General features: G+C 34.7%; 1 protein-coding gene across 2 annotated transcripts in view; it reads left to right on the forward strand.

The window, feature by feature from the left end:
- The window catches only part of LIN7A (lin-7 homolog A, crumbs cell polarity complex component), a 115,519-nt gene that overhangs the window by 31,198 nt on the left and 57,130 nt on the right, over nt 1-27,191 (forward strand). For both annotated transcript variants that reach the window (XR_001595279.2, XM_016132400.2), the window contains exon 2: nt 9,387-9,505. Coding sequence is in view for 1 of the 2 variants with exons in the window: in XM_016132400.2 (XP_015987886.1) it covers nt 9,387-9,505 (119 nt within the window). In the remaining variant the exon portion in view is untranslated. The remainder of the gene's footprint in view (nt 1-9,386; nt 9,506-27,191) is intronic.

Here is a 27,191-nt window from a genome sequence, read left to right on the forward strand (position 1 = left end):
TTCTCTGGTCGAATTTTTAGATATACCAAAAAGCTAGGGATAATTCAGTACTTTGTGTACACTGCTTAAATGTAGTTTTAATAATGATTTTTACAATACTATACATGAAATACTGACTTAAGGCAGATTTTGTGTTTACAGCTATTCTACTTAAAGTTTGGTTGCTCAAGTATAAGAGTATGTATTTTAAAAGAGAACATCTAGTCACATTATCAAAAGAAATTTGAGTAGAATAATTCCCTCTCTATAATTTTACATTTCCTTTTCAAACATTGTCACTAGTAGAACAGGAAGTAAGAGCTCACAGGAAGAAAGGGTTAGCAGAAAAGATGATATAAATCTCATATACAGATCACATGCCAAGTACTACATTAAAATCTCATTAAAAGTATAGTCATTTAGACCTCATAATAACTATATAAGTCAGTGTTACGACATTTCATAGTTCCCAGGTGTCTTTGATTCTCGAGTCTATACCCATGTTCTTTAACTGCTTGGTGTAGTGACAAAACATTTTATATAATCCCTTATTGCCCCTGAATTGAGAACTCTTATGTGTACAGGAAGAGAATAACAGGAGAAAGTGCTGCCTTCTTATTATTGGCTTTTATTTATTTATGTATTTATTACTAAATTTATTGAAGTGACATTGATTAATTAAGTTAGATAGGTTTCAAGTGTACAATTCAATAATACATCATCTGTATGTGCATTTTGCGTTCACCACCCAAAGTCAAATCTGTCACCATATATTTGATTCCCTTTACCCTTACCTCCTTCCCTCCTCCCCTCTTTCCCCCTGGTAATCACTAAGCTGTTGTCTATATCTATGAGTTTTTAGTTGTTTGTCTTGTTTGTTTGTCGCTTTTAGTTTTATTTTGTCCTCAGGGTGGTGATGCTTTTTTCCTACTTTGTTATTCTCACTTCTTATTAAACGCGTTGACACCGTTTGCATATAGGTAAAGCAGCAGCCACAATTATTGATGAAATGCTGCTAAAGCATGTGACTGTATCGCCAATAAATCCTTTTCCTCTGAAGAGGCATACTGTTGAGACCTCATCAGACAGCTGTGTGCCCGTCAGGGTGCTCTTTCTTCTTCTCCCCACCCGTGCTGTTCATGCCTTGCCATCCCCTCTGCCACCATTCCACTCTAAGCTTCCACCACCCTTTGCCAAGGCCCCTGTAATAGCCTTCTTCCTAACTGGTTTCCTGTATAATTGGTCCACTATAATTAGAATTTCAAACAGTCATGGTGATATTTATAAAATGTGAATCGGATGATAACATTCTTCTGCCAAAAACTCTCTAAATGGCTTTTTTAGCAATTGTAGTAAAATATAACCTTCTTACGAAATAGTTGTACAAATTCTGGTTCCTGTTTACTTCCCAAATGTTGTCTCCTACTCAGCGGTGTGCTAGGACTGGTATTAAATAGTCAAGATTCTTTCAAGCCAATGATATCATGTTGGTAGCTTAAAACAGGCCATGATGGGAGTGTTTACACTACAGAAATCAGCAAATGCTATGAATCGGGGCTCTCTGTTTTGTCTGTTTGTTTAGGAGAGCTTGGTCGTTAATCATTACCAACACACCACTGTCGCTAGTGCTCTCTGCCTCATCACATTGTTCCACTGACACTGGTTTTGTCTGTTCTTCTAACATGCAGGTTAGAAGAACCGGCTCCCTCACTTTGGAGTCTTAACATGCTCCCCTCACTTTGGGGGCTTTGCCCTTGCTGTTTTCATTGCCTGGATGCTCCTCCTTTGGATTTTCATATGACTGTCTCCTTGTCAACAATCAAGTTTCAATCCAAATGTCAGGGAGCCTTCCCCTGACTACCTTAATCTAAGGACCACCATATTTCTCTATAACATCAGCTTTGTCCCTGGAGCTTAGAGTAATTTCTTTAAAGATACGTGCGCTTTATCGGTTAGCTTGTATCTGGTTTCACGCTGCAGAAAACCCAACAGCAGAGCATATATTTGTCTCGTAGATAAGAATCATGGGGTCGCATAGTTCAAACTTGGGATAACAGCTTAGTGATGACATCAGGGCTAAGTCTCTTCCTTCTTCCTGCTCTACCTTTCTTAGCATATAACAGTAATTTTCATAATTATGAAATGACTCTTTCACCTCTGGGCACTTTAAGATGTTATAGCTGGCAAGAGAATGGGGACAGAGGAAGGGTGCAAAGATTAAAATGCTGAAATCATATACCAGCAGTTTGTCCATTTAAAAAGCCTTCCTGGAAGCCATACCCGGTGACTTTACACTTACAACAACTTGGCCAAATTGCAAAAGAGTCTGGAAAGAGAAGTATGCTTGCTTTCTAGCTTTGGTGGTAAAAGAAAGCAAGGATACTATGTTTGTAGATGATTTGGGGGCAAACAATGGTTTGCTCTAGTATCCAATAAATTTTAATGGAATTCATGAATAATATGCTTAAAGTGACTCACCTCTATAGTTATCCATGTTCCAGATTTATATGAGTCATGGATTCAATTGGCAGTCTAAATGTCAAGGAAGTTAATCAAAATTCATCATTAAGGAAAGAGAAGATGATAATTGGACGACTAAGGATCACTGGATGCTCATTTCATTTAAGTTGCAATATTTTTTGTTGTTGTTTCTGGTTACAGTGTTCAACATATTTTTCAAGAAAATCTTTCCAAAATATGGCATCTTACTGTCATTAGACCATTGATGGTGATTTGATCATTTTTTGATGATAAAAATGGGTTATCAATATGAACACATACCGTAATGTACTGAAGAACAACCTGCTGGGACTTTGGGCACTGTTACGACTGTTCGCCTCAGCTTACAATGGTTCAAGATGCTATATTTAAAAAACGAAATCGCCATACCCTTATTGTTTTATTTCTAACCCTTTTTTTGGTGGCAAGATAGAGAAATAAACAAGAATATGAGCACTAGAGTCAAACATAATCTGATTTTGATTCCTGGCCCTACCACTTACTAAGTACATAGCCTTGAGACAGATAATTTATCTTTCTGAGCCTTAGTTTTGTGTGTGTGTGTGTGTGTGTGTGTGTGTGTTTACTTTATTACTGGAAAAAATAATAAAACAGTAGTAATCCTTTTATATACTTGTCAGAATTTTACAAGATGATCTAAATAAGGCAAGTAGGCACTGAATAAAGATGGCCATGAACTCACTTTGTTCTGGATCACATATTAAAGTATCATAACCTGTAAAGTGAAACACTTCTTGTATCAGAATCATCTGAGATGACTACTAAAAGAACAGATTTTAAAGCTCCACTTCGGCTTCTTTTTTAATTAAAAATTATAGGGGTGACAATACTCAACAAAATCCAATCAGTTTCAAGTGTACAGTTCAACAATATGTTGTATATATATTGCATTACGTGTTTACCCAGAGTTAGATTTTCTTCTATCACCAAATATTTGACTTCTAGTACCCCTATCTACTGCCTCCCCCCGCCCCTTTTCCTCTGGTAACGACTAGTCTATTGTCCATGTCCATGAGTCTCTTTTTGTTCATCTTGTTTGTTTGTTGCTTTTAGGTTTATATCCCACATATGAGTGATATCATGTGGTTTTCAACTTTTTCTGTTTTATTTAGCTTAGCGTGATTATCTCAAGATCCATCCATGTTGTCACAAATGGCGTGCCCCAACTGCATGCCAGGAGCATGTGGGAGGGGACTCCCTGGGTTCAGAGATCCAATTCTTAAGGGGAAACAGCAACATCCATGGTTCAGGGGTGGAAGTGAGGTGTGTGTGTGTGTGGCGGGGTGCATTAAAGAGGGGAAAAATAAAATAATAAAAGCTCTCCAGGTAATTCTGGTGATCAGTGAATACTAACTGGACAAGATATACAGGCATCCCTCATTTTATTGCACTTCACAGATGTTGCATTTGTTTTACAAATTGTAGGCAATACTCTCCATTTGCAAAAAGATTAAGAAGCACTTTATTGTGATACTCGCTTTATTGAGGTGGTCTGGAACCAAACCCGCAGTATCTGTAAGCCTGTCCTGGTGAATGAAATAGATGTTAACCTTTATTCAGGGGGGAGGAAACATCAGGAGCTCAGCCTCTGACCAAGAAAACCTGCAGAGCACAGAGCTATTATAAAAGTACTGAATGTTGAAGGAAAAAGCTGCTAAAAGAAAAGCTGTGATTGCAAAGAAAATAAAAGACACAGTGTTTAGAATCACTTAGATCCAAATTCCAAACTCAGGTCTCCAATGTGTTAGTGAGATACTTAAACTCTCTATAAGCCTCAATTTTCTCATTGCATAACTTGGATATTTACAACCCCATGTGGTTGTTTTAAGGATAAAATGGTATAAAAGATATAAAGTTCTTAGCATACAATGGACCCTACTTCATAGACATTAAATAAAGTTTTACTGTTATTGTTGCTTTTAGAAGTGAGGATCAATGGAAAGCAGAGTGTTAGAAAGAGGGAATGGCAAGGGTAAGATCCAAGTATTTTGCTTACATAATGGGAAAAAAAAATGGTAAAGGTGTGAACCTGAGAGTTGGCAGACAAGAGGAGGCTGGGTTTCAGGAAAAAATTCTGAGATCTTCATACTTTTGTTGTGTTTGTTGATCAGCTTCTCCAATCCTTAGCTAGCATTCTTCCTAATCTGAACTATACTAGTATACTAGTAAACTCAAACTTCTATATTACTAACCAAATCTGGTAGAATAGTTTCATAAAATAAGTGTAAGGAGGTTCTGAATAAGAACCTTAATGGGACGCATAAATAAACTACAAATGTTTTATTGCAATAATTTTAAGAACAAGTATTTTGCTGACTCAAAGGCTTCCTTTGCTTCCTTCCAGATGCAGGCCTTGCAGGTTTCTGGTACTTTGACAGAGCTAAAGGGAATTAGGATTCCATTTAAAACTCCAGTCTCAGAGCCAGTTTATCGCTGACCATCTCTTTGTTTATAGCACTAGCCAAGTCTGAGCTGAAGGGACCTGATCTCTCCTACTTTTGGTTTTTAGACTTTTGACTGTTAGTAATTGCTGTATGTCCCATTACCACATAGTGCTAGGTTCCCTCGGGTGGGTACCAGCAAGCTGGTTCAGGCTCCAGAGGGCACTGCTCCTCAGTTCTGTCCCTCTGATCGGATAGGCATAGAGGGTAGGCAGATTGCCAAGTTGCCTGTGCCACTAGGAAAGAGATTCTAGTAGGCACTCCCAATGGCTACAATTGGTTCTTTTGGAACACTTCTCAGTTGATAGAAGAGAAGCAAAAAGCCTAACACTCTGTCCCATGTTAATGATTTCACAATTCCTCCACGAATTTTCTTTCATCCCACAGTTACCTCTTAATAAGGATTGGACAAGGCCTGTAGAGTAATGTAACAGGGCTGGCTCAGTTTTAATAAATCTTAATGGGGTGTATCTGCTTTCCTTGATGGCTCTTTTATGAACAGTATTTCTCGAGCTTGGATGATCATAAGAATCATGTGGAAGCTTTAAAAAAAAAACTGTTGACTGGATCCCACTCTTAGAAATTTTGATTTAATTGGTCTGGGGTAGCAGGCTGGTTAAAAACTCCACAAGTGATTCCAAGGAAGAGCCTTTGCTAAGGAACACTGTTTTAGAAATGAGGTGGTACCCATTAATAATTATTTTTATCCCTGGGCTTTTATTGGTAATTCTGAGACTCCTGGAAGAATTCTACTCATTATCCTGGGTATTAAAGAGTAACAGAAGATGGAAGAGTTTCTGGAACGCTGAGCCTGAAAGAAACCTGAAAGATCATATTGTTTACTTTCTCTCCAGATGGGGTCTTTGAACCAACAACTTCAGAATCACTTCAAGCATTTGTTGAAAAGGCAAATTCTTGAGCATTATCTTTTAAACTCCTGAATCAACCTCTCTAAAGGGTGGGTGTGTGTGTGTCAGGAACCTACATTTTAATGAATTCCCAAAGATTATTGTTGAGCACATTAATTAGAAATATTAATTAGAGCTATTAATTTGTACTAGAGCTTCTCAACCCTAACTGCTATAAAAGCAGCCAGTGGTTCTCTGCCTTGACTGAACTTGAGCATCACCTGAAGGGCTTTAAAAAGCTTCATTCCAGGGACTACATCAAACTAAAAAACTTCTGCTCAGCAAAAGAAATAGTCAACAAGGCAAAGAGACAACCATCCAAATGGGAAAATATATTTACAAGAAATGCCTCCGATAAGGGCCTAATATCCAAAATATACAAGGAACTTGTACAACTCTATAACAACAAAAAACAAACAATTCAATCAAAAAGTGTGCAGAGGATCTGAACAGACACTTCTCCCTAGAGGACATACAAATGGCCAACAAACATTTGAAAAGATGCTCAACATCACTAGCTATTAGGGAAATGCAGATCAAACCACAATAAGATACCATCTCACACCTGTTAGAATTGCTATAGTCAACAGGACAAATGATAACGAATGTTGGAGAGGATACAGAGGAAAAGGAACCCTCATACACTGCCGGCGGGACTGCAAATTGGTACAGCCACTATGGAAAACAGTATGCAGGTTCCTCAAAAAACTAAGAATTGATCTACCATATGATCCAGCAATCCTTCTACTGGGTATTTACCTCAAAGATTTGAAAACCCATATCCGAAAAGATATTTGCACACCAATGTTTGTAGCAGGATTATTCACTGGCCAGGACATTGAAGCACCCGAAGTGTTCTATGATAGGTGATTGGCTACAGAAGCTGTGGTACATATATACAATGAAATATTACTCAGACATAAGAAGAGATGAAATACTGCCATTTGCGACAACATGGATGGACCTCAAGATAATCATGCTAAGAGAAATAAGCCAGACGGAAAAAGTTGAAAATCATATCGTATCACTTATATGTGGGATATAAATCTAAAGGCAACAAACGAACAGGACAGACAAACAGACACATGGACATGGACTATAGACCAGTGGTTACCAGAGGGCAGGGGGTGGGGGAGGTAGGTGGGGTAAAGGGGGTCAAATATGTGGTGACAGAAAGAAATCTAACTGTGGGAGGTGAACACACAATGTAAATATGTACGTGTGTGTATGTTTGTGTGTGTGCGTGTGTGTATATATATATATATATATTTATATATATATATATGCTTTACTGTTAAAGCGTACAGCTGAAACTTGGATTTCGTTAACCAATGTCACCATAAAAAAATTAATTAAAAAATAAAAATAAAAGGCCCCATTCCCAGACCCCACCCTGCGCCAATCACAACAGAGTCTCTGGGCACGTTTGTTTTTTAAAGGTCCCAGGTGATACCACTTTGCAGCCAGTGATGGGAAACAGTGTTCTGAATATTCTGGTTTAATTTGTTTGGGGTGGGTCTCAGCATTCATAATTTTTAAATGTACCGTAGACAATTTTAATGTGAAGCCAAGGTTGAGAATCCTTGAATATTCAAGTTGATGTCATTTTCAGCTTTCTCAAGCTTTCTTCAATATACTCAATGCTGTCAGCCTGCAGATTCACGCTTGCCTCCTTTCTTCAAACCAGACACCTGCCTTTCTGAACCATTTCTTTCTCGTTTATTAATTTATTATTTATTCAACAAATATGTATTAAACATCTAATATTTATCAAGTACATTACATTGAAATAGGGGTATAATGGCAAATAAGATATTGTTCCTGAAACCTCAAGAAACTTATAGACTTGCAAGGGTAAAGGAGGGAAGTATACATGCAAATGGATATAGCAGAGAGTAGTGATTATTACAGTGGATGAGTGAACAAACCTGTAGGAACACAGATATGATAGCCACTAAATCTGTCTTGGAAAATCAGGGAAGACATGTCTAAAGAGAAGCTATAAAGCCAGGTCTTCCCCACATGACCTAAAACACCCTTCATAATATAATTTCTCTCTACTTCATGTCTTGCTAACTTTGCCCTGTTTTTAACTTCAGCCATATTGAACTCAGTTCTTTGAATGCCTACACTGTCTTCACAAGACTTCAGTCTGTATTTATTTATTTGCCTGGAACATCCTTCTCCCTTCCCCACCTGCACCTCCTATGTAGTATTCTGCTTAGCTGTTACTTCCACAGAGGTCTCCCCTGACCTCCTGAATGATGATGAATGCCTTTGTTGTACATCTATGCACTAACTTGTACTACTTGTACTACTTTTGTAGCACATGCTCATTTAACAAGTCTGTAAATTCCATGAAAGCAAGAGCAACCTGCTATCACCTGTACCACTGTGTGTCCCATGCATAGCACAGTGCCTGGCACTAGTGACAAGTGAGTTAATTGCATACCAGGAACAGGGGATGACATGTGCAAAACCACAGAGGCAGAGGCATGGAATTCAGTGGCATGTCCTAGAATAACAAAAACTTTGGCTGGCCAAAATATAAGATGGGCAGGCGGAGGTTTCTAGAGATGAGTCAGAAGAAGTAGATTGTTAAGGACCTTGTGTTTAGCCCGAAGTGGTCTGAACGTCACCCTGTAGACAGCGGAAAGTCAGATAAGGTTTTCTGTTGGGGAGCATAATAATGAGGTTTATCATTCAGGACAATCATTCTGGAAGTAGTGTGAAGGATGGACTGAAAAAAAAAGAAAAGATTAATTAACAGTTAGAAGATGTTGTAATATGGGTGAAAAATAATGAAAGGATTTCCTGAAGTAATGAATTATAGGGCTCCATGCAAAAGATGTATATGAGATAGAATTTACAGCCCTTGCTGACTAACTGCTTGTGAGGGTGAATGTGAAAGATGAAGCCATGGCTTAGTTTGGAAGACAGACTGGATGGGGTTGCTATTAATGGAAATATGGAATATACAGAGAGAAAAACTAGTTTCAGGATTAAAAAAGAACTCATTTTTAAAATGTTGAGAGTTTCATGGACCTGTGGACATCTAGGAAGAGTCTTTTGTGAAGTTAGAAATGCATAAAATTCCTAGTATGGTACCTTGTTGATTGTGGATGTGGCTGATATTGTCCATTTAACTATGTTGGCTTCCAGTTTAGGCACAAAAAGACAAACTTTTGAAACTGGCAGTGTCATATTGATTTCATGATTTGTGCTTCTTTGGGCCACATTTTGCAAAAGTTGGTAATATTTTAAAGGAAAGCTTTCATTTAAGTTCCTTATTGGTTATTTTCTTTGGTTAGATACATGCACCCCGAGTTCTGAGGTGGTAATGATTTTATTTTAAGTAGCTATACTGTTATATTTCTTTCTCATCTTTTACCAAGATGAGATCAATAAGCTATGAATTGTAAATTCTGATTTTGCAATTAATTTCACTTACTTTGTATTGCCTAGCATTCAGTTGGAATGACGGTGCTTTGTTGATGAGACACAGTTTACTCTAGATCTCTCCATTTTTTTTATTCAGATGTTGCCAGAGCAATTGAATTACTGGAAAAACTACAAGAATCTGGAGAAGTACCAGTGCACAAGCTACAGTCCCTTAAAAAAGTGCTTCAGAGTGAGTTTTGTACTGCTATTCGAGAGGTATGGTACTAAGATTCTAATAACTATCTTTAGCCATATGTCATCTGAATAGAAAACATGTCTTTTCCACACAAACAGTTGAAATACTTAAGATTGGAACCTCTTAGCTTTCTGTTTTTAGCTTCTTGGACAGATGATAAAATATAATTTAGTCTGCTAAATTCTTAAATTAGATCCAGTCAAGATTTATACATTCATATAAGACCAAATGTTGATCTTATGGGACCAATGAAGTAACTGCCTCAGCAGGTAACTATTACATGTAGTCTAAACTATTTAGTGGTCACATGAAGTCACCTGGAATCTCAGTTAGAAATAGTTATAATTAATGAGTGCTGATATTTTATTAAAAGAACATTCAACTAAAGTCTTTCACAGGTAAATCTGAAAGAGTAAACTCCTTCTGACTAAAGTTATAGTTATTCAAACATGACTGTCTAGTGCAAAAATGGAAGATCTCTGAACAGGCTGATATGCTCCTCTAACAAATCTTTGTAATGTTCCCTTGCTAATAGCTTTAAGTTGCCTAAGGTGAAATAAGAGTATAGTATGACATTTTGAAGTTATGTATTGACTTGTGGTGGAATTGACTCGTCAACTAATGAATTTATTTGGTTACAAGAAAGTTCACTTGAGAGATAGATGTTATATTGTTTCTTAATAAAATAATATTCAGTAAGTTCATCAATCCTTCCCTATCAGGTACTAAGTAATAATTCATTAATTAGAATCTAAAGTCTATAAATCCAATATATCTGCCTTGCTAGAAGTCCCCAGGAGGTTTTGTTGTAGTAAGGGGCATACATCTTTAGTTGAATGTTTGTATCAGCCTCAATCTTCGCAATTCTTGTGGCTAATACAGAATGCTAATTTATGAGTAGTCGCTAGGTGAGAAAGACCCAGGTGATTAAAGTGTAGGAACATACAAAACCTCTTTTACTTTAAATGTAAACTGTAGCCTATCCAATGAGATTAGAGTTTGGATTTTGCTGACATTTCATTTAGACTGGACTTGTGCTGAATCTTTATCAAGTGAAGTGGTTGACTATTTAATTTTTGTTTATAACAAGTACTGCTTGAGTAAATAACCATAATTGAATCTCCAAGTTTTAACCTATGAGTTTGGCCAAAGGCTGAAATTTCGCAAAGCATATGAATTCTCGACCACTGCTGCTCAGTGGAAAAGGTTTAAGGTATATGGAAACCTCATGGGACTCCTCTCGGTTAAACCATAGTCATTCGGTAGACCAAGATTAAATCCCTTATACACTCTTTTCTTCCTTCACCTAGTGCTACTCCCCTGAGATTTGGTGGCTTCCTTTTCATTTTTAGATATGGTATCATTTCTTTCATTTTCCACAGAAACATCTAAAGGGTAGGGCACATCAAATACATATATCTGCTCACAGGGAATTTAGCTTGTGATCAGTGTGAATTCTCTACCTTCATAGAACTTCCATTCCAGTGAGAAAAATGATAAGTAAATATGAGGTGCAATGTCATAGAGTGACAAAACTATGGAGACAAATTAAGCAGGATTAGGGGAGTGGGAGTAAGACACTATTAAGTTAGTGTGGTAAGAAAATACCTTACTCGAAGTAATGAAATAAGTCACAAATAGTAGTCAGATAATAGTGTTTCAGGCAGAGGAAACCACAAGTACAAAACCCAGATGCAGGAATGATCTTAGTCCATGGAAAGAACATCCCAAAAGCCAGTATGTCTGCAGTAAAATAAGCAGAGTAGGCTTCCTAGAGGCAGCTAGAGAGCAGATCACATAAGGCCTCACAGGACATGATAAGAACTTTGAATTTCATTCTAAGCACGATAGGAAGCCATTGAAGAGTTTTAACCTGACCTCATTAGATTTAAAAGGCCTCTCTGCTGTGAAAACACAAGTGTGCGTGCCAGAGTAGAAACAAAGAGAGTCCAGTAATAAAGTAAGTAATGAGTAGACCAGGTAAAAGATAAGATGATGGCAGCTTAGATGAAGGTGGTGGCAACAGTGCAAGTAGTGGGAAGTTGTCAGATTATATATATATATATATATATATATATTTTTTTTTTTTTAAGAGTAAAGTCAACAAGAATTGTTGATGTATTGGCTGTAAGGATGAGAGAGTTATCTCAATGGATTCTTAGGTTGAGTTTGAACAACTGGATGAATACGATATAATGAGATAGGGATCTTTAGTGGGGATCAGGTTTGGGGAAGACTGTCCAAGAGTTCTGTTGGTGAAATAGTAAACCGGTTATGCTTTTCAGACATCCCAGCAGAGATGTCTAGCAGTCACCAAAGTCTGAAGCCGGGGGAGGCATTGGGTCTAGAAATGTAAACGTGGTATAGATAGCTGTTCAAATAAAACACATATGCCTTTTTCTTTAGAGAATTTGCTAAGGAAAAAGGGAATGAGAATGAAAAAGAAAATAAATTTAGAGATGATATACGGGAATTATGAATATATCTTACAAACCCCATCTGTGGCTGTGTGGTATGTGTATTATGTGTGGTCCTTAGAAATCTATAACTGGACTATAGGCAGTCCAACAATGTCAGAGGGAAAAAAATGATAAAATTTATCTACCTTACATTTTATAAATTTGTACTAATGAGGTTAATTTTATGTTCAAAGTTAATGTCCTTATGATAATTTTGTTCTTAAAGGCAATGCATGTTATACAGAAATTATTTTGGTCATTTCATCTTGGTTAACATTTCACACCAGTTGTACAGTATTATTTCTATTTGTTAAGGTTGGGATTTTTTTCATTACTTTTACTGTCACTTTACATGACCTGTAAGAAATAATGGTAAAAATATCAGTATGCATACAAGACTTCTGGATCATGAAATAACATTGCTAATCCAATTCAGGGAAAGTTCTTCAATAAAAACATAAAATATGAACATGTGTTGCCAGACAGGTGAATACACAGGCCAGTAAAGAAAAGTGCAGCTAGGAAGCATGACGATATACAATAATGGATATCTGAAAATTAAATTTTGTTGCTCCAAGAACCCTTTCACTCCTGTTATGCTGGCACAGAACCATTGACGTTTCAGTTTTTTGTTTTAAAAATTGGCTTAGGTTCTCTGTGGTTAAATTACTTGAGTTTTTCAGAAATATTTTCTAGTTAATATTTTCCACTCTGAAAGTTAGAATTTTGTTGTGATAGGTCTGGAGAAGAGAACAAGAAATACAATGTCATTATTCTTACTTGTATTCACCAGAGCAAAAACAAGTATAGGTCACATCATTGCCAACAAGACTTAAAACCCAAAAGAAAGCAGGGCAATCTATTGCCAATTTTTTAAATTGCCTAATATAAACATAACAGTAGTTATCGTTACATGTTGAGGTAATTCCATATTTTGTTTTACATTTTTGTGAAATCACTGAATCAGCTCTTGGGATATGTGCAGCACTTATATGAGGAGAACAGTTTAATAAAATTTTATTTCATTTTTTACTGAAATGAGTGATTAAAAGAGATGAGACGCTTTCTCTTCTGAACAATTTTTTTTAAATCTGTAATAAATACTGAAAAACTTTTGTTGAGATAAGTAGTGAAGAAAGACCATCTGTGTACACAGCTAAGCAAGACATTGATCTATTAATAAGTTACACTTGAATGCCAACCCACACATAGCTTTATCCATGGAATGCAGATAATAGTGGGCAGTTCTTATCTTGATTGTGTTTTATTGCTGAAGGAGCTTGAAAGGACCTGATTAATAATTAAATGGCACCTATTCTGTGCAAGTGATTTCAGAGGACATGGCAGCTAAATGGGCTAACATGTGCTGTTGCTTTTCTATAGTGAGAGGTGCTGAATGACAAGAGGGATTTCATACAAATTTTTGACCGAAAGATAAAATAAAAAATTTTATGGTACTGATTGTCCCAGTAAAGACAATTTCTGTGATTTTAAGTAGCTTCCTCAAGTTTCGTTCATCACCGTATTATCTTAAATAATCTAAAACGTATATATTGAAATATAAAGGAATATAAGGTTTGAAATATATGGATTATAAAATGTTGATTTTGGATAAAAGAATTTCCTAAGAGACTCGAATTAATGTTCAAATAGCTCAATTGCCAAGAGATGGACTTTTCTCCAGCACTTCATAGTCTTCGTGGCTCAGAGAAAGAAATTAACAGTATGTGAGCAGTTATATTTTAAGAGGACATCCCATTTCTGCAGGAGAATACAAAGAAGTTCTTTCTGGAACTAAAATAATAAAAACAGAATTAGCAATTTATTTACTACCATCATGTTCTAACTTTTAAAACATTCAGGCTTCTTGCTTTCCATCATGCAATGTGCTCATTGATCTGGGCGCAACATGCTGCCGAGAGTGGACTGTGGTGATGACTGCCTCCAACGTTTATGACTGTCCTGTGCATGTTTGAACTAAAACTGCAGAACTGAATGATATAGTCACCAAAACTGCCTTCCTTGACCAATTACCAGATGTCGTATATTATTATTTTTCTAACGTAATAGAACTGGAGAATAATAAAATAAAGCAACTCCATATGGAATCTATCATCCTGTGCTAGTTAGTAAGATTATTGAAAAACATTCCAGTCCTCTTCTCCTTTTCAGTACGTGTTACAATAGGATTTCACATCCTCCTTAAGCTTAGATATGATTATGACAGCTCTTTGGCTAGGGTAACATGAGTGGAAGTCTCGTGTACCCCTTTCTCATAGAAGCCTTGGAGTCAGTGCATAATACACTTTGTTCCTTTTTTCTGCCATGTGACTAGTGATGTTTTATAAGATATATGATCAATCAGCGTGGGTAGCAGATTGAAAAAATGAGAATTATAGGCTTTAGCTAACCTTTTACTAACATGTAGCCTGAGAAGAAGAAAACCTTTGTTAATCTAAGCCTTCAAGATAAGGTGGTTATTGTACCACAGCATAACCCAAGCTATCCTGACTGATAATCCACAGTCATAAATCTGAGTTTACCTTGGATAAAAGTTATAAGCAATATGAACCCTTTAACTGCTATAAAATGAAATTAATTTTTTAAAACTATGCTGTATTTTTAGTTAGCTGTGATAAATCTTTTTAAAACTATATGAAATTGGTAACCAATAAAAGTATCCATGTCCGGTAGTAGGTAGTTCATAAATGTTTAAAGTTTGAGACACCTGAGTCATAGCTTTTGTTTGCTTCTAGATTATCTCTATTTGCTCTGCTCTCATCTTTTTCTTCCTGAGAAGGCTCCACATTTTAAAAAAAATGTGGACAATATAGAGTGGTTTAAAAATAGACCAGTATACATACAACTCAACAACAACAGAATAATCCAATTAAAAAATGGGCAGAGAACCTGAGCAGACACTTCTACCAAGAAGACATACAAATGGCCAACAGACATGGAAAGATGCTCAACTTCACCAGCTATCAGGGAAATGCAAATCCTAACCACAATGAGATACCATTTCACACACACCTATTAAAATAGCTGTCATCAGCAGGACAAGTAATAACAAATGTTGGAGAGGTTGTGGGGAAAAAGGAACCCTTATACACTGCTGTTGGGATATAAATTGGTACAGTCAGTATAGAGGTTCCTGAAAAAACTAACAACAGAATTACCATATGACCCAGCAATTGTCCTTCTGGGTATCTACTCCCAAAACTTGAAAACATTTATTCGTAAAGATATATATGCATCTCTATGTTCATTGCAGTATTATTCACGGTGGCCAAGACATGGAAAAAAACGAAGTGTCCTTTGATAGATGATTGGATAAAGAAGATGTGGCACATAAAATAAACTGGTATAGCTAGAAATCTGGAAACCTGTCATAAGATGAGAAGACCTGGTGATATTTAGCCACGAAAAGAGAAAAATAACGTCTGATATGATATTTGTGATTTTCTTTTTGGTAGGATGAAGAGAAAGGGAGGTAACCATGCTAGAAAACTGGAAGATAAATAGAAAAATGTGGGTCATTGAAGATAACTAGCAATACCCAGCGCAGAGCTTACTTGTAATATAGGAAGTTTCTATAACGGTAGAGATTAGATCGTCGTATTTCAGTTCACTTTAGAACAAGAGTTTTTTTAACTTAGAGTTATATGTAGGCTTCATATTGTAGGTGAAGTAAGAATGAACTATATATATATATGTGTATGTATATAAAAGAGCAAATATATATGTGTGTGTACATATACATATATTTGTTTTCTTCCCTTCGCCTGCAAAAATTTTTATGGCAAAATATTTTTTCAGTGTTTTACTTTAAACATGGATAAAGTGGCATGAATTCATTACGTAAAATTATCATCTTTGTTATGTAATGGCATCTAGAATAGTGCTGCATTCATCGGAATTAACAATAATGTATCTAACATTATGTTTATGTATGTCTCTTTATATTGAATTTAGCTTAAGTTGAGAGATGACAAGGAAAAGAAAGCTTGATGGCTCTTACATTTCTTTTGATTTTATTTGCATTGCTAAATGTGATGGGACGCAAAAGCCAGACTGTGCTAAGTTTCCTGCCAATAAGAGCATGAAGTCGAAAAAGCTTATTTTTGAATATATTACACAGTATAGAATTTTTATTTGCTGGAGAAAAAGTCCAGTTTTGAAAGAGTAGAAATTTACCACAACTTACATTTGCTGAATGTGTTTGACACAATTCCAAGCAAAAAGTACCGTAAATAATTGGAGAAAGCTTGATTAAATCATGCACCCTAGAAATGTTTGAATGGTTGGTTGCTCAGAACAACGACAACAGAAAACATTAAAAGAGTGCCTCTGTTCCCTTGATATAACCTACTTCTGAACTTTGACATTTTGCTGTTTTAAAGCCAGCAATGGTGAAAGTAACAGCAGTGCCATTCCTTGGCTTTTGGTGAAAACTGTGATTGTTTCAGTAAAGCTCTGATTTTTATCTATCTTATGAATGCTAACGTCCTTGTGTGTGTGTGTGTGTGTGTGTGTGTGTGTGTGCACGTGCGCGCATGCGTGGGGTGGAGGAGGGGTGAGGGAGGGAGGAGACAGAGACAGAGAGAGAGATAGATACCCCATAGATATTTTAAAAGGCAAGTTGTTGCAACAGGGAAAGGTGGTTCTGTCAAGCGAAAGTACTGTTTTTTTTTTTTTTTTTCAAGAAAAATCTTGGTACTGTATGTACATATGAAGTACATATGGAATTTCTGGGTCCAACATCCAGCTTCTGGTGAAGAAGACAGAGGTTCTACTTTTCATAGAGAATTATTACTTTTGACATCAGCATACATTAGTGTCAAAAACACTGACAATTATCCTATAAGATTCTTTGCCTGCTCTGTGCACATTGGTCCGATAACTTTACAGGCATAGCCTAGAATCTGCATTTTTAAATGTGTATCTAGAAATGGAGCAAAATATATTACTTTTACTGTCAAAGTTTCTTCACTTTCCAGAGGATAAGTGTTAATGTACTTGGTTGAACTTGGGTCGGAAATTTTACTTTTTTTTTTTTTTTTTTAGGTAAAGGATTGCTATATCTCAGAACAATTTGACAAGAAAGATTTATGAGTGGCTAGACTTTCTTGTAGATGTTATGCCATAAGCAGGAGGCTAGTGTTTAGATTCCAGATTTGTTGATCTTGTATGTGCTGCTGGAAACACCTGCCATATTGGAGGCAGACATTAGAGCTGAAAATTTGTGACCTTTCCAGCACTGAAAGGAAGGGTATCTGTGAGGAAAAAGGAGTCAAAAAGAAAAAAGTCTTGTCAGTTTTCCAGAGGGAAGATCTGTAATAACTAGGAAGACTATAAAACAGTTTTAAAGATTACTTCTGCTTAGTTGATTTAAAATTGAAAGAGGATTCAAATATCTTTCCTTGCTGACAGAGGCTGCTCTGTTGATGTCAACGTTTCCAAAAATAGCTTCACTTGACTTGAGGATAAAGGATTTGATAGGACCTGAGTTCAACTTGAGATGTCTTGGAAAAGGCTCAAGTATCTCGACACAAGTCTACTCTGGTCTGATAGAAAATTTAATTCTGTTCTCTATTGAAAACTGCAACTTTGAACACTTGTTGTTATTAACATAGACTCAAAATTGATTGACTACTAAAAATAACATTAATATTTCCATGTAAAAGATACCTCCAAATTTTAAATTTTCCAAGCCAAGCAAGGCAGCCTTCTTATTGATATATATATATATAAAATATGTATATTATATATTATTTATTTATTTAGAATTTTATTTATTTATTTTATTATGGTGACATTGGTTAATGGAATCCAGTATGTTTCAGGTGTACTGACCGAAACATATTTTAAAGAGAAACAGAGATTTCTTGTATGATTTGAATAATTTGGAATTATTTTTTTCCAGAAAGCAGCTGTTAGTTACAAAAAAGAGTCACATAATCTTTTGTAATATGTGAAATAATTCAGTCAAAGGCAAAAAAAAAGAGTCGTGAATATTTACATGAGTGTATTTTCCTTTGGATAACACTGTAACTTCATTAGATTCTTAAAAGGGTCCGTGATAAATACCTCCCATCCCAACTCCCAACCCTCAAAATGAAGACTACTCCCTAATATGAGATTCTCATGTCAGTTGAGAAAGAATACTTGAATGATTGGTTTCTATCTCTAAGGCCTGCCCTTGTTAGTTTCATAACAAGTAAATCTATGTTTTTCTTAACACAGAATTATGTAAGGCTGAGCCTGCATGGATGGTAGGGATATGTGAATATGTGAGACTCTATGTGAACAGGGTAAAGAAGACAGATTCTATGAATATGTTTAAACTGCTAAAAATAGTTACAAAAAATAAATGTACTCATTGTATTGAGGAGAATATTACCTATAATTTTATGACAGGAAATTGCAAAAACAGAATGACTACATCACTCACAGGGAACAATTATTAAACTATAGTTGTAGTTCTATTTCTGCAGCTTTCTCAGAGAAAAGACACATTTTTAACAATGTGAGGAGTGTTTATAACATCGACATGTCACTTTCTGGTAGCAAGAACAGGTTCTGTACAGCAGGAACCATCTTAGACTTAATTGCACTAATGGGACATTGATCCTAAAGATGTCTAAACAAACTCTGACAAATAGTCTGTAATGACTCTAAAGGCTGTTAGCATCACTATTGGGCATATACTCAGCTCAAGGTTTTCTGTTTACTATAACAAGTGATAAAATAAAAAGTACATATTTCCAGAAGCTTGTAATTACATGTACTACATAGTAGTTCAAAATCATAGAGTTCTTAGGGTTGTATTTTACGTCAGATAAAATGAATGTCTGTCTTCTATCGAGATCATAGGACCAGAAATCAGAACTTCTGTTCTTGGCACCAGGCATGACTACTGTTCCCCTCCTCACACAGTTAATAAGTAAGTCATTTAATCTTGTTCTGCTTTGGTATTGCTAACACATGTGGAGACAAGTCCATTTGTACAAGCCATCTAAAATGAATGTTAAGTTACAAATTGGCAATTTTAGCCAGCTTACCATTATCAGTGTGATTTGCATGTAGAAAAGGAAATGAAATTAGTATCACTTATAATTCAAATACGTGCAAGGCAAATATTAACTTTCTCCCTTCATCTTTTCCTTCTTTACTTCCTTCCTTTCTTCCTTCCTTCCTTTTTTCTTTCATACAAGATTTAAAGCTGAAAACTGACTACTACATCTGATTTTCTATTCATGATTTCCTTGCTTCTTACATAGTCTATGTGCTTATATATTTTTCTCAAATATATTTATTTTAATTTAATTTGTTTAGAATGTTATAAAAAGATATCATGCTGATGAAATCTTTGGGATGTACTTTTTCACTTAACAGCATACCGCTAAGATGCATTCATATTTTTTGTTTTGCTGTAGTTCATTTGTTTAGACTGTTGTGTAATATTCCGTTGTGTAAATATACCACAGTATTAATTCACTCTCTCGCTGATAAACATTTGAATTGTTTCCAGGTTTTCCCCACGATCATCAGTGCTACTATTAAGATATATGCATTTCTTGTTAGATGACCAAAATTTCTCTTGGGTATATATATCTTGATATGGAATATCTGGGTCATATGTATAAAAATATTCAACTTCAAGAGATACAGTCAGTTTTCAAACTTGACCATTCCAATTATACCCCAATAAGCAATGCAGAAGTTGCATATCCATATTACTTCTAACCCTTAGCATATGAGACATTTAGTCTTTTACCAGTTGAATATACTAAAATGGTATCTCATTGTAGTCACCATTTGCATTTGTAATGATCACTAAATCATTGAATATCTTGTAATTATTGGCCACATATATTTTTTGTGAAACATCTGTATATGTATTTTTCTACTGGTTTGTGATTTTATAAATATTATTATATTTCTTTTATATATTTTTATTACTATTTTTTTTACCAGTGGTATAGTGAATATATTCTCCTACTTTTTAGCTTGTCTTTAATATGTCTTTTATGAATGCAATTCTTAATTTTAAATATTCATGTTGATCACTTTTTAAATAATCCGTGCTTTTTTTTTTGGTATCTCACTTAAGAAATATTTCTCTACCCCAATGTCTAAAAGATATTCACCAATATTTTCTACTAAAAGGCAAAATTTTATTTTGGATGTTTTTGTTCTTAATCCATCTAGAGTTGATTTTTATATATAGTGTGAAGTAAGGGTTTAATTTTGGCTTTTATTTATAAGGGTAACTATTTATTCCCACCTCTATTTATTGAATAATCCATAATTTACTCCCTGATTTGTCACATTCATATACACCAAAGGTTATACACATGGGTCTGCTTCTGGTCTTCTGATAAATTGGTTAGTTATCTATTTTTTTCATTATTGTCATACTTATATCATTTGGGAGAGCCAAGACAATGAGTATTAAGTGGAGAGGGTGTATAGCTTTAATCCTAGCTAGTTGTGATTCTAGCTCTTGTTTTATTAGGAGATTTGTGAGTGTTTTGTGTATGTGTGTATGTGTAAAAGTAAATAAATAAAAGCAATTTATTCATGAATTAATGGACAGTGATGAATATGTGCCATAATTATGATAGCTCCAATTCTCTTTTTTTTTTGCACCTGAAGTCTGAAGGAGAAAGAAAAAAAAAAAAAGAACAGACTAATGTTCTCAAACAGTGAATAGTTTCTCATTCATGATTTACGGGTCTCTTTCAATTTCTTTCATCAAGGTTAATTAATGTTTTAAGTAAAGTCATCTGTCTTACTTAACTGAAGGCAGAGAGTGTTTCTTTCGTCACAGCAAAATTAGCACCTAGCATAATGTCTGCCAAATAATGAGCATTTAATAAATATTTGTTGGATGCATGAAGAAATTAAGATGGTTCATTTTCATTAGTAGGCAAATATATATATATATTAGCCTTGAATTTCAAATAGGATGACAAGCTCATACAAATCCCAGACAAAACTTGACACCTCTAGTTCAGAATAAGATCTTATTTACATTAAAATGACTTCCAAGATTAAAAGCTGATATCTAATTATAACTAAACTTTCATTTACATCTAAAAGTTGTTTTCAACTTTGAAAACTAACTAATTAGAATAAAAAATTCAAGGTTTTATGTATTTGCGTAAACACATGGGTTTTTATGTAGTAAACGTACAAATATTGTATTTGACATAAAACTTAGTAATGTGTAAAGGGTGAAAAAGGAATCTTAGAAAGTCATAGTTCTATGGTTCTTAGCCTTTAGGGAATTATAAACTTCTTTTATGAATCTGATGATTGTGAATCTAGTGAAATTATGGACTATTTCCCCTAGAATATGTACATGTGCAATTTTTTTTTAATTCAGGGGGTTTGTAAATCCTCTGAAACTGATCCATTTAGCATCTTGACCTATTATAACCTCTTAATTTTACAGAGAATATAAGATCCAGAAAGTTTGAGTGCTCTTTTGAACTAGTTAGAACCAAAGTTAATACCAGAGCAGTCTCCTGAGTCTTAATCTAGTTCTGCTTCCACTTGCTATGTACAGTGGCAAAAACAAAACATTCTGAAATGTGGAGACAGTGAAACATTATTTTACTACTTATCAGTAATGAGCTAAAATAATTGGAAAATTACATCATGATTCCATTTCCATAACTCCTATTCATATTGGTGTTCCATGTATACTAACAGCATTATTTTGAATTTTCACTTTCTGGTTCTTTCTTTGCCTCATTTAACACAAGACTATGTATTGTGTTTTAGTAATATATTTTCTCATCTAAAAAAATAGTTACTAATTATTATGTAACTGGCATTATATTGCCAAAATTACTTATGACAATTTGAGAAAATTTTGCCCCCTTCTGGAATAGCTAGTATTTTTAAGACCAAACTTTTGCAAGTGTATTTCACAATTTAGCATAAATATGCATGTATATTCAAAAGTGTCCTTAGTCTTTTTCTTAGTAAGTTAGCACTAGAGCCAAGGAAACCATTTTTAACTAATAGCCTTAGCATTAGGAAGAAGGCCTGCTCATCTAGACAAAAAGAAAAGAAATATGTTACAGGTAATCTTGTCTTCTGAAACTACCTTGCCCTTCCTATGTCTTACCTGTTGACCATATAAAAGACCCTAATATTTATTAAACCTGATACTTTGAAACTTTTTGAACTGCATTTTCTCTACACTGCTGTTTCCTATAGTTCACAGTAGTTCACCCAGACTTGTCCTACTGTCTAAAGTTCAGCCCCAAATTACTTTGCTGCCCATTCTCTATATGCTAGCACCTGGAGATGAAGTCAGAGCACACAAGTGATAGGCAAGAGACAGCAGTCATTTTGAAAGGCATTTTTCCAAGTTTTTTGGGGCCTATGCAAAGAAATAAGCAAATAGAAAACTCAAATAAACAAAGAACCAACCAAGCAACAACAAAAACAATATAGCAAATCATTTCCCTTAGAGGTATTAGGGGCCAACAAAGACACATACTCTTCCTCTCCTCAGTCTTGCTTTTGGAAAGATGGTGCCAATGACTAGGGACACCAGTGACAAGGAAATCATGGAGGTCCGGATAGCCAACAGAAGAATCACCTTGATAACAACAGGCAGATGTGTATTTTCTATGTTAACTGCAATAATGTTTCTCTGCTTTAAAGACCAGGAAAGGAGAGGGGAATTAGTCTTTCTGGAACATCAAATAGAATAGGTAATTTTTGTTTCACTGATCGCCTTGACATCATTTTCTTCGCACACCTTCAAAGCAATGTTCAGGTCTTACCCTGAATATGAGCAGCAGGCAGCCTTACAAGAATGATGGTGCCACACACATATTTCTAAAGAATTCTTAGGACTAACTATTCTGAGGCATGTAAACAAATGTGGAGCCAATGTGGAAAAGGTTACTGACAACATAACAAAATTAAAGAATCCTACCTCCTGGAGTTTCTGATTCAAAGGATGTTCCCTTAAATTTCCTATATGGCCACCTGCTTGACTGTGAGATATCTATGACTTTTTATTTCAGAAGGTGAATTGTAACTGAATTCTATTAAATTTTCTCTGAAAATTATTCAATTTCCTCACAGATGGAACAGTAATTACTTCAGTGTTCAGGATAGAGAATAAGCCTCTACCATTATACATTGAGAGAACTAGGATTGCTAGACATTAGCTGAGTAAATTAGACATTCCTAAACAAGCTATAAGATATGCCTTTCCTCCAGATATGACAAAGATTTGTGTCAATTATATTTTAATAAAAATTAAGAATTAAAATAGCCAAATGATAAGGTTGGAAAGAAGACATTCAAGGTCTTATAAAATTATAAAGACACCATAATAGTTCAAAAGAACTTTTCACTAATAAATATTTTAAATGTTTGAAGATAGTTCCATGAGAGGACAATAATTTATTAATTACTATAGTTGAAGACTTTGTAATTATGAATGTGATTTAAATCACGTTGATATTTCATGCAGAATACCTTGTCAGGCATAGGCAATTACTAAAACAATGGTTCAGAAGATGATAGTCAGTTAGAATGTTCATTTATCTAATTTAATTTTGGCACACTATTACAGCTGAAGGAGAAATTTTCAAGATCTCCATGACTTATGGACTGAAAGTAACAGAATAACTGAATCATACTTAATACTCAGATTTTCATTTAGAATGGTTAAAATTGGGTGATAAAGAGTCCATTTAAATTATTGATTTAGTCATCATGGTATAAAAATAAAAAACAAATGAAATTGAATGTTATTATAATTATGGCTTTATAGCATTTACATTGCCAAGTACAAAGACAGAGAGAAATATCCACATATTTGAACATGTGACTATGCAAATAAGTTTTTCCCCAACTTGAATTTCTATTTAATGGAAATTGGGCTCCTTTAAGTTATAGTTTAAGAAAAAAAATCTCAGAACATTTATTCTATCTTTAGTTAGCTCAATAGTTAAAATGATCTAAAAATGAGAAAAATAAATATTGCATATTGTGATTATATTTTATAAAATATTTTCGTTTTGTAGAAGATAAACTGACCATTTTTTCTCACTGAATTTTCGGTGATTAAAAGGTTTACATTTATTCATTTATTATAAGATTCTGGAAAGTTTTGACCACCAAATACTTATATTTGAAAGATGTTTTACAGTGGATACTTAATTAAGCATGAGTTTATGATCTGTACTCAGAAAATTATGTCATTGAAGAAAGAAATTAAAGAAGATACAAATAAATAGAAACATATGCCATGTTCATGGACAAGAAGAATTAACATGGTTAAGATGTGCATACCCAAAGTAATCTATAGATTCAATGCAATCCCTATCAAAATTCCAATGACATTTTTTTCACAGAACTAGAACAACTAATTCTAAAATTTATATGGAACCATGAAAGATTTAGAATAGCTATAGCAACCTTGAGAAAGAAGACCAAAGTTGGAGATATCACTCTACCTGATGCCAAACTATATTACAAGGCTATAGTAATCAAAACAGCATGTTTCTGTCATAAAAAAAGAGACCCATAGATCAAAGGAACAGAATACAGAGCCCAGAAATAAATCCACACCTGTATGTTCATTTAACCTAAAACAAAGGAGTGAAGAACATACAGTGGGGTAAGGACAGTCTCTTCAGTTAATGGTGTTAGGAAAACTGGACAAATACATGCAAAATAAATGAAACAGGACCCCCCTCTTCCACCATGTACAAGAACAAACTCAAAATGGATTAAAGACTTAAATGTAAGACCCTAGAGCATAAAACTTCTAAAAGAAAACATAGGCAGCAAACTCTCTGACATTGCTCCTAGTAATATTTTTCCTTATATATCTCCTCAGATGAGGGAAACAAAAGAAAAAATAAATACATGGGACTACACCAAATTAAAAGTTTTGCACAGTAAAAAAAAACTATTAACAAAACGAAAAGACAACTTACTGAATGGAGGAAGCTTTTTGCCAATGATACATCTGATAAGGGGTTAAAATCCAAAATATATCAAGAACTCATACAACTCAATACCAAAAAAAAAATACAATTAAAAAATGAACAAAAGACCTGAATAGGCATTTCTCCAAAGAGGACATACAGATGCCTAATAGACATATGAAAAGATGCTCAAGGTCACTAATAATCAGAGAAATACAAGTTAAAACTATAATGAGATATCACCTTACATCTGTCAGTACAGAATGACTATCATCAATAAATCAAAAAACAAAAAATGTTAGTGAGGATGTAGAGAAAAGGGAACCTTGATACACTATTAGTGGGGTTGCAAATTGGTGCAGCCACTATGGAAAACAGTTTGGAAGTTCCTCAAAGTATTAAAAATAGAACTACCTTATGACCTAGCAATTTCACTTCTGGATATTTATTCACAGAAAACTAGAACAATAATTCAAAAAGATCTGTGCATCCCTATGTTCACTGCAGCACTATTTACAACAGCCAAGAAATGGAAGCAACCTAAATTCCCATCAATAGACAGTTAAATAAAGAGGTGGTACATATGTACAATGAATGGAATATTACTCAGCTTTGAAAAAATGAAATCTCACCATTTGCAACAACATGGGTTGACCTAGAGGGTATTATGCTAAGTGAAATAAGTCAGACAGAGAAAGACAAATACCACATGATTTCACTTACATGTGGAATCTAAGGAACAAAATAAACGACACAGAAACAAACTTATAGAGAACATTTTGATGGTTGCCAGATGGAGGTGGGGGTGGGGATTGGGATGGTGAGTGAAAAAAGGGAAAGGATTAAGAAGTACAAATTGGTAGTTATGAAATAGTCATGGGAATATAAAGTACGGCATAAGAAATATAGTCAATAACATTGTAATAACTGTGTATGTAGTGCCAGGTGAATATTAGACTAATCAGGGGGATTACTTCATAAATTATATAAATATCTAACCGCTATGCTGTACACCTGAAGATAATATAAAATAATATTAAATGTCAACTCTAATTTTAAAAAATGAGTTTACAAGCATTATATTCATAAGTTAGTCATCTATCTAGCTCTTTTGTTTATTCACTACCAATGTTCAGGTGTTTACAAATACTGATTTTCTTTTAGGAAAGCAATATTTATAATTGTTAGAAATAAGTGCTTATTGAACTATATTTCAGTGTATTTGGTACTGATGTACATATTGGCAGTAAAAGTTTTCCTCAACGCAATAGCTAATTTGAATATATAAAACTATTTCATTGAATTTAAAAGCAATTGCTTTATAATTAAGCTTGTTGACTAGCTTTGCTAATAGAGATACTTAGAGATATCATTTCAGACAATGCAATTTAATATGTATAATTTTATTTTAATGTAGTAAGTTATTTAGGAAATAAATTCATTCTGCGTTGTGTGTGAACTCTGAGGGACATTTCCTGTTTCCCACTCTTCTCCATTACCTTTCTTTTCACGTGGCCAATAAAAACCAAGGAACCACTAACAGATTCTAGATACCTTCTCTCATCCCACTGCCTTTATTTTCTAATATGTCAGGAAGAAGGAAAGATGCTGAATAAGATTGATGCATTTCTCCCTACTATTTTCAACCAAGATTCCTTAATTTTGTCTATAGTTCTTTTTTAAAAAAAAATTTTAATGTAGCATACTAGTTTTATGACCTTGGAGCTTAGATCATTTTTATGTGAATGCTTTTTCCATTTACAGCAGAATTTTCCATTGACCTTTTCTAAGGTATACTGATAATTTTTTAGAATCTTGTTTGCTGCTAAAAATAATGCAGATGTATTTATAGTCTATGTACAATAGTAAATTGAGCCCACAATTAGTGAATCTGAATGTACCTATGATAGTGCAACAAAAATATTTTTCCCTATGCAAAGAAATACTAATTTTCAGTTAGCAGCTAGCACCTGGAAGAGCTCAAGGTGAAGTGTTTGACTGTTATACATTGTCTGGCCCTGCTCTTGACTCAATGAGATTTCTCCTCACAATGGCTAGTTACAAGATATATTGTCTTACTGTGTGTGTAGTCTCCCGGTAAGCCATAGACAGTGGTGCCAAGCACTTGGTAGGTGTTTGTGGTGATAGCTGTGATTTAGTACACCTTCGGAACATTTCTTTCATCCTCTGTGCTTGCTGTGCTCCCCACTTCTGTTTGATTTCCAGCAGCTGCTTGTCCTCTACTCTTGGCTAAGGTCTTCTCCAGCATT

This window comes from Rousettus aegyptiacus, unplaced genomic scaffold (genome assembly GCF_014176215.1).
Source record: "Rousettus aegyptiacus isolate mRouAeg1 unplaced genomic scaffold, mRouAeg1.p scaffold_m13_p_2, whole genome shotgun sequence".
NCBI lineage: Eukaryota > Metazoa > Chordata > Mammalia > Chiroptera > Pteropodidae > Rousettus > Rousettus aegyptiacus.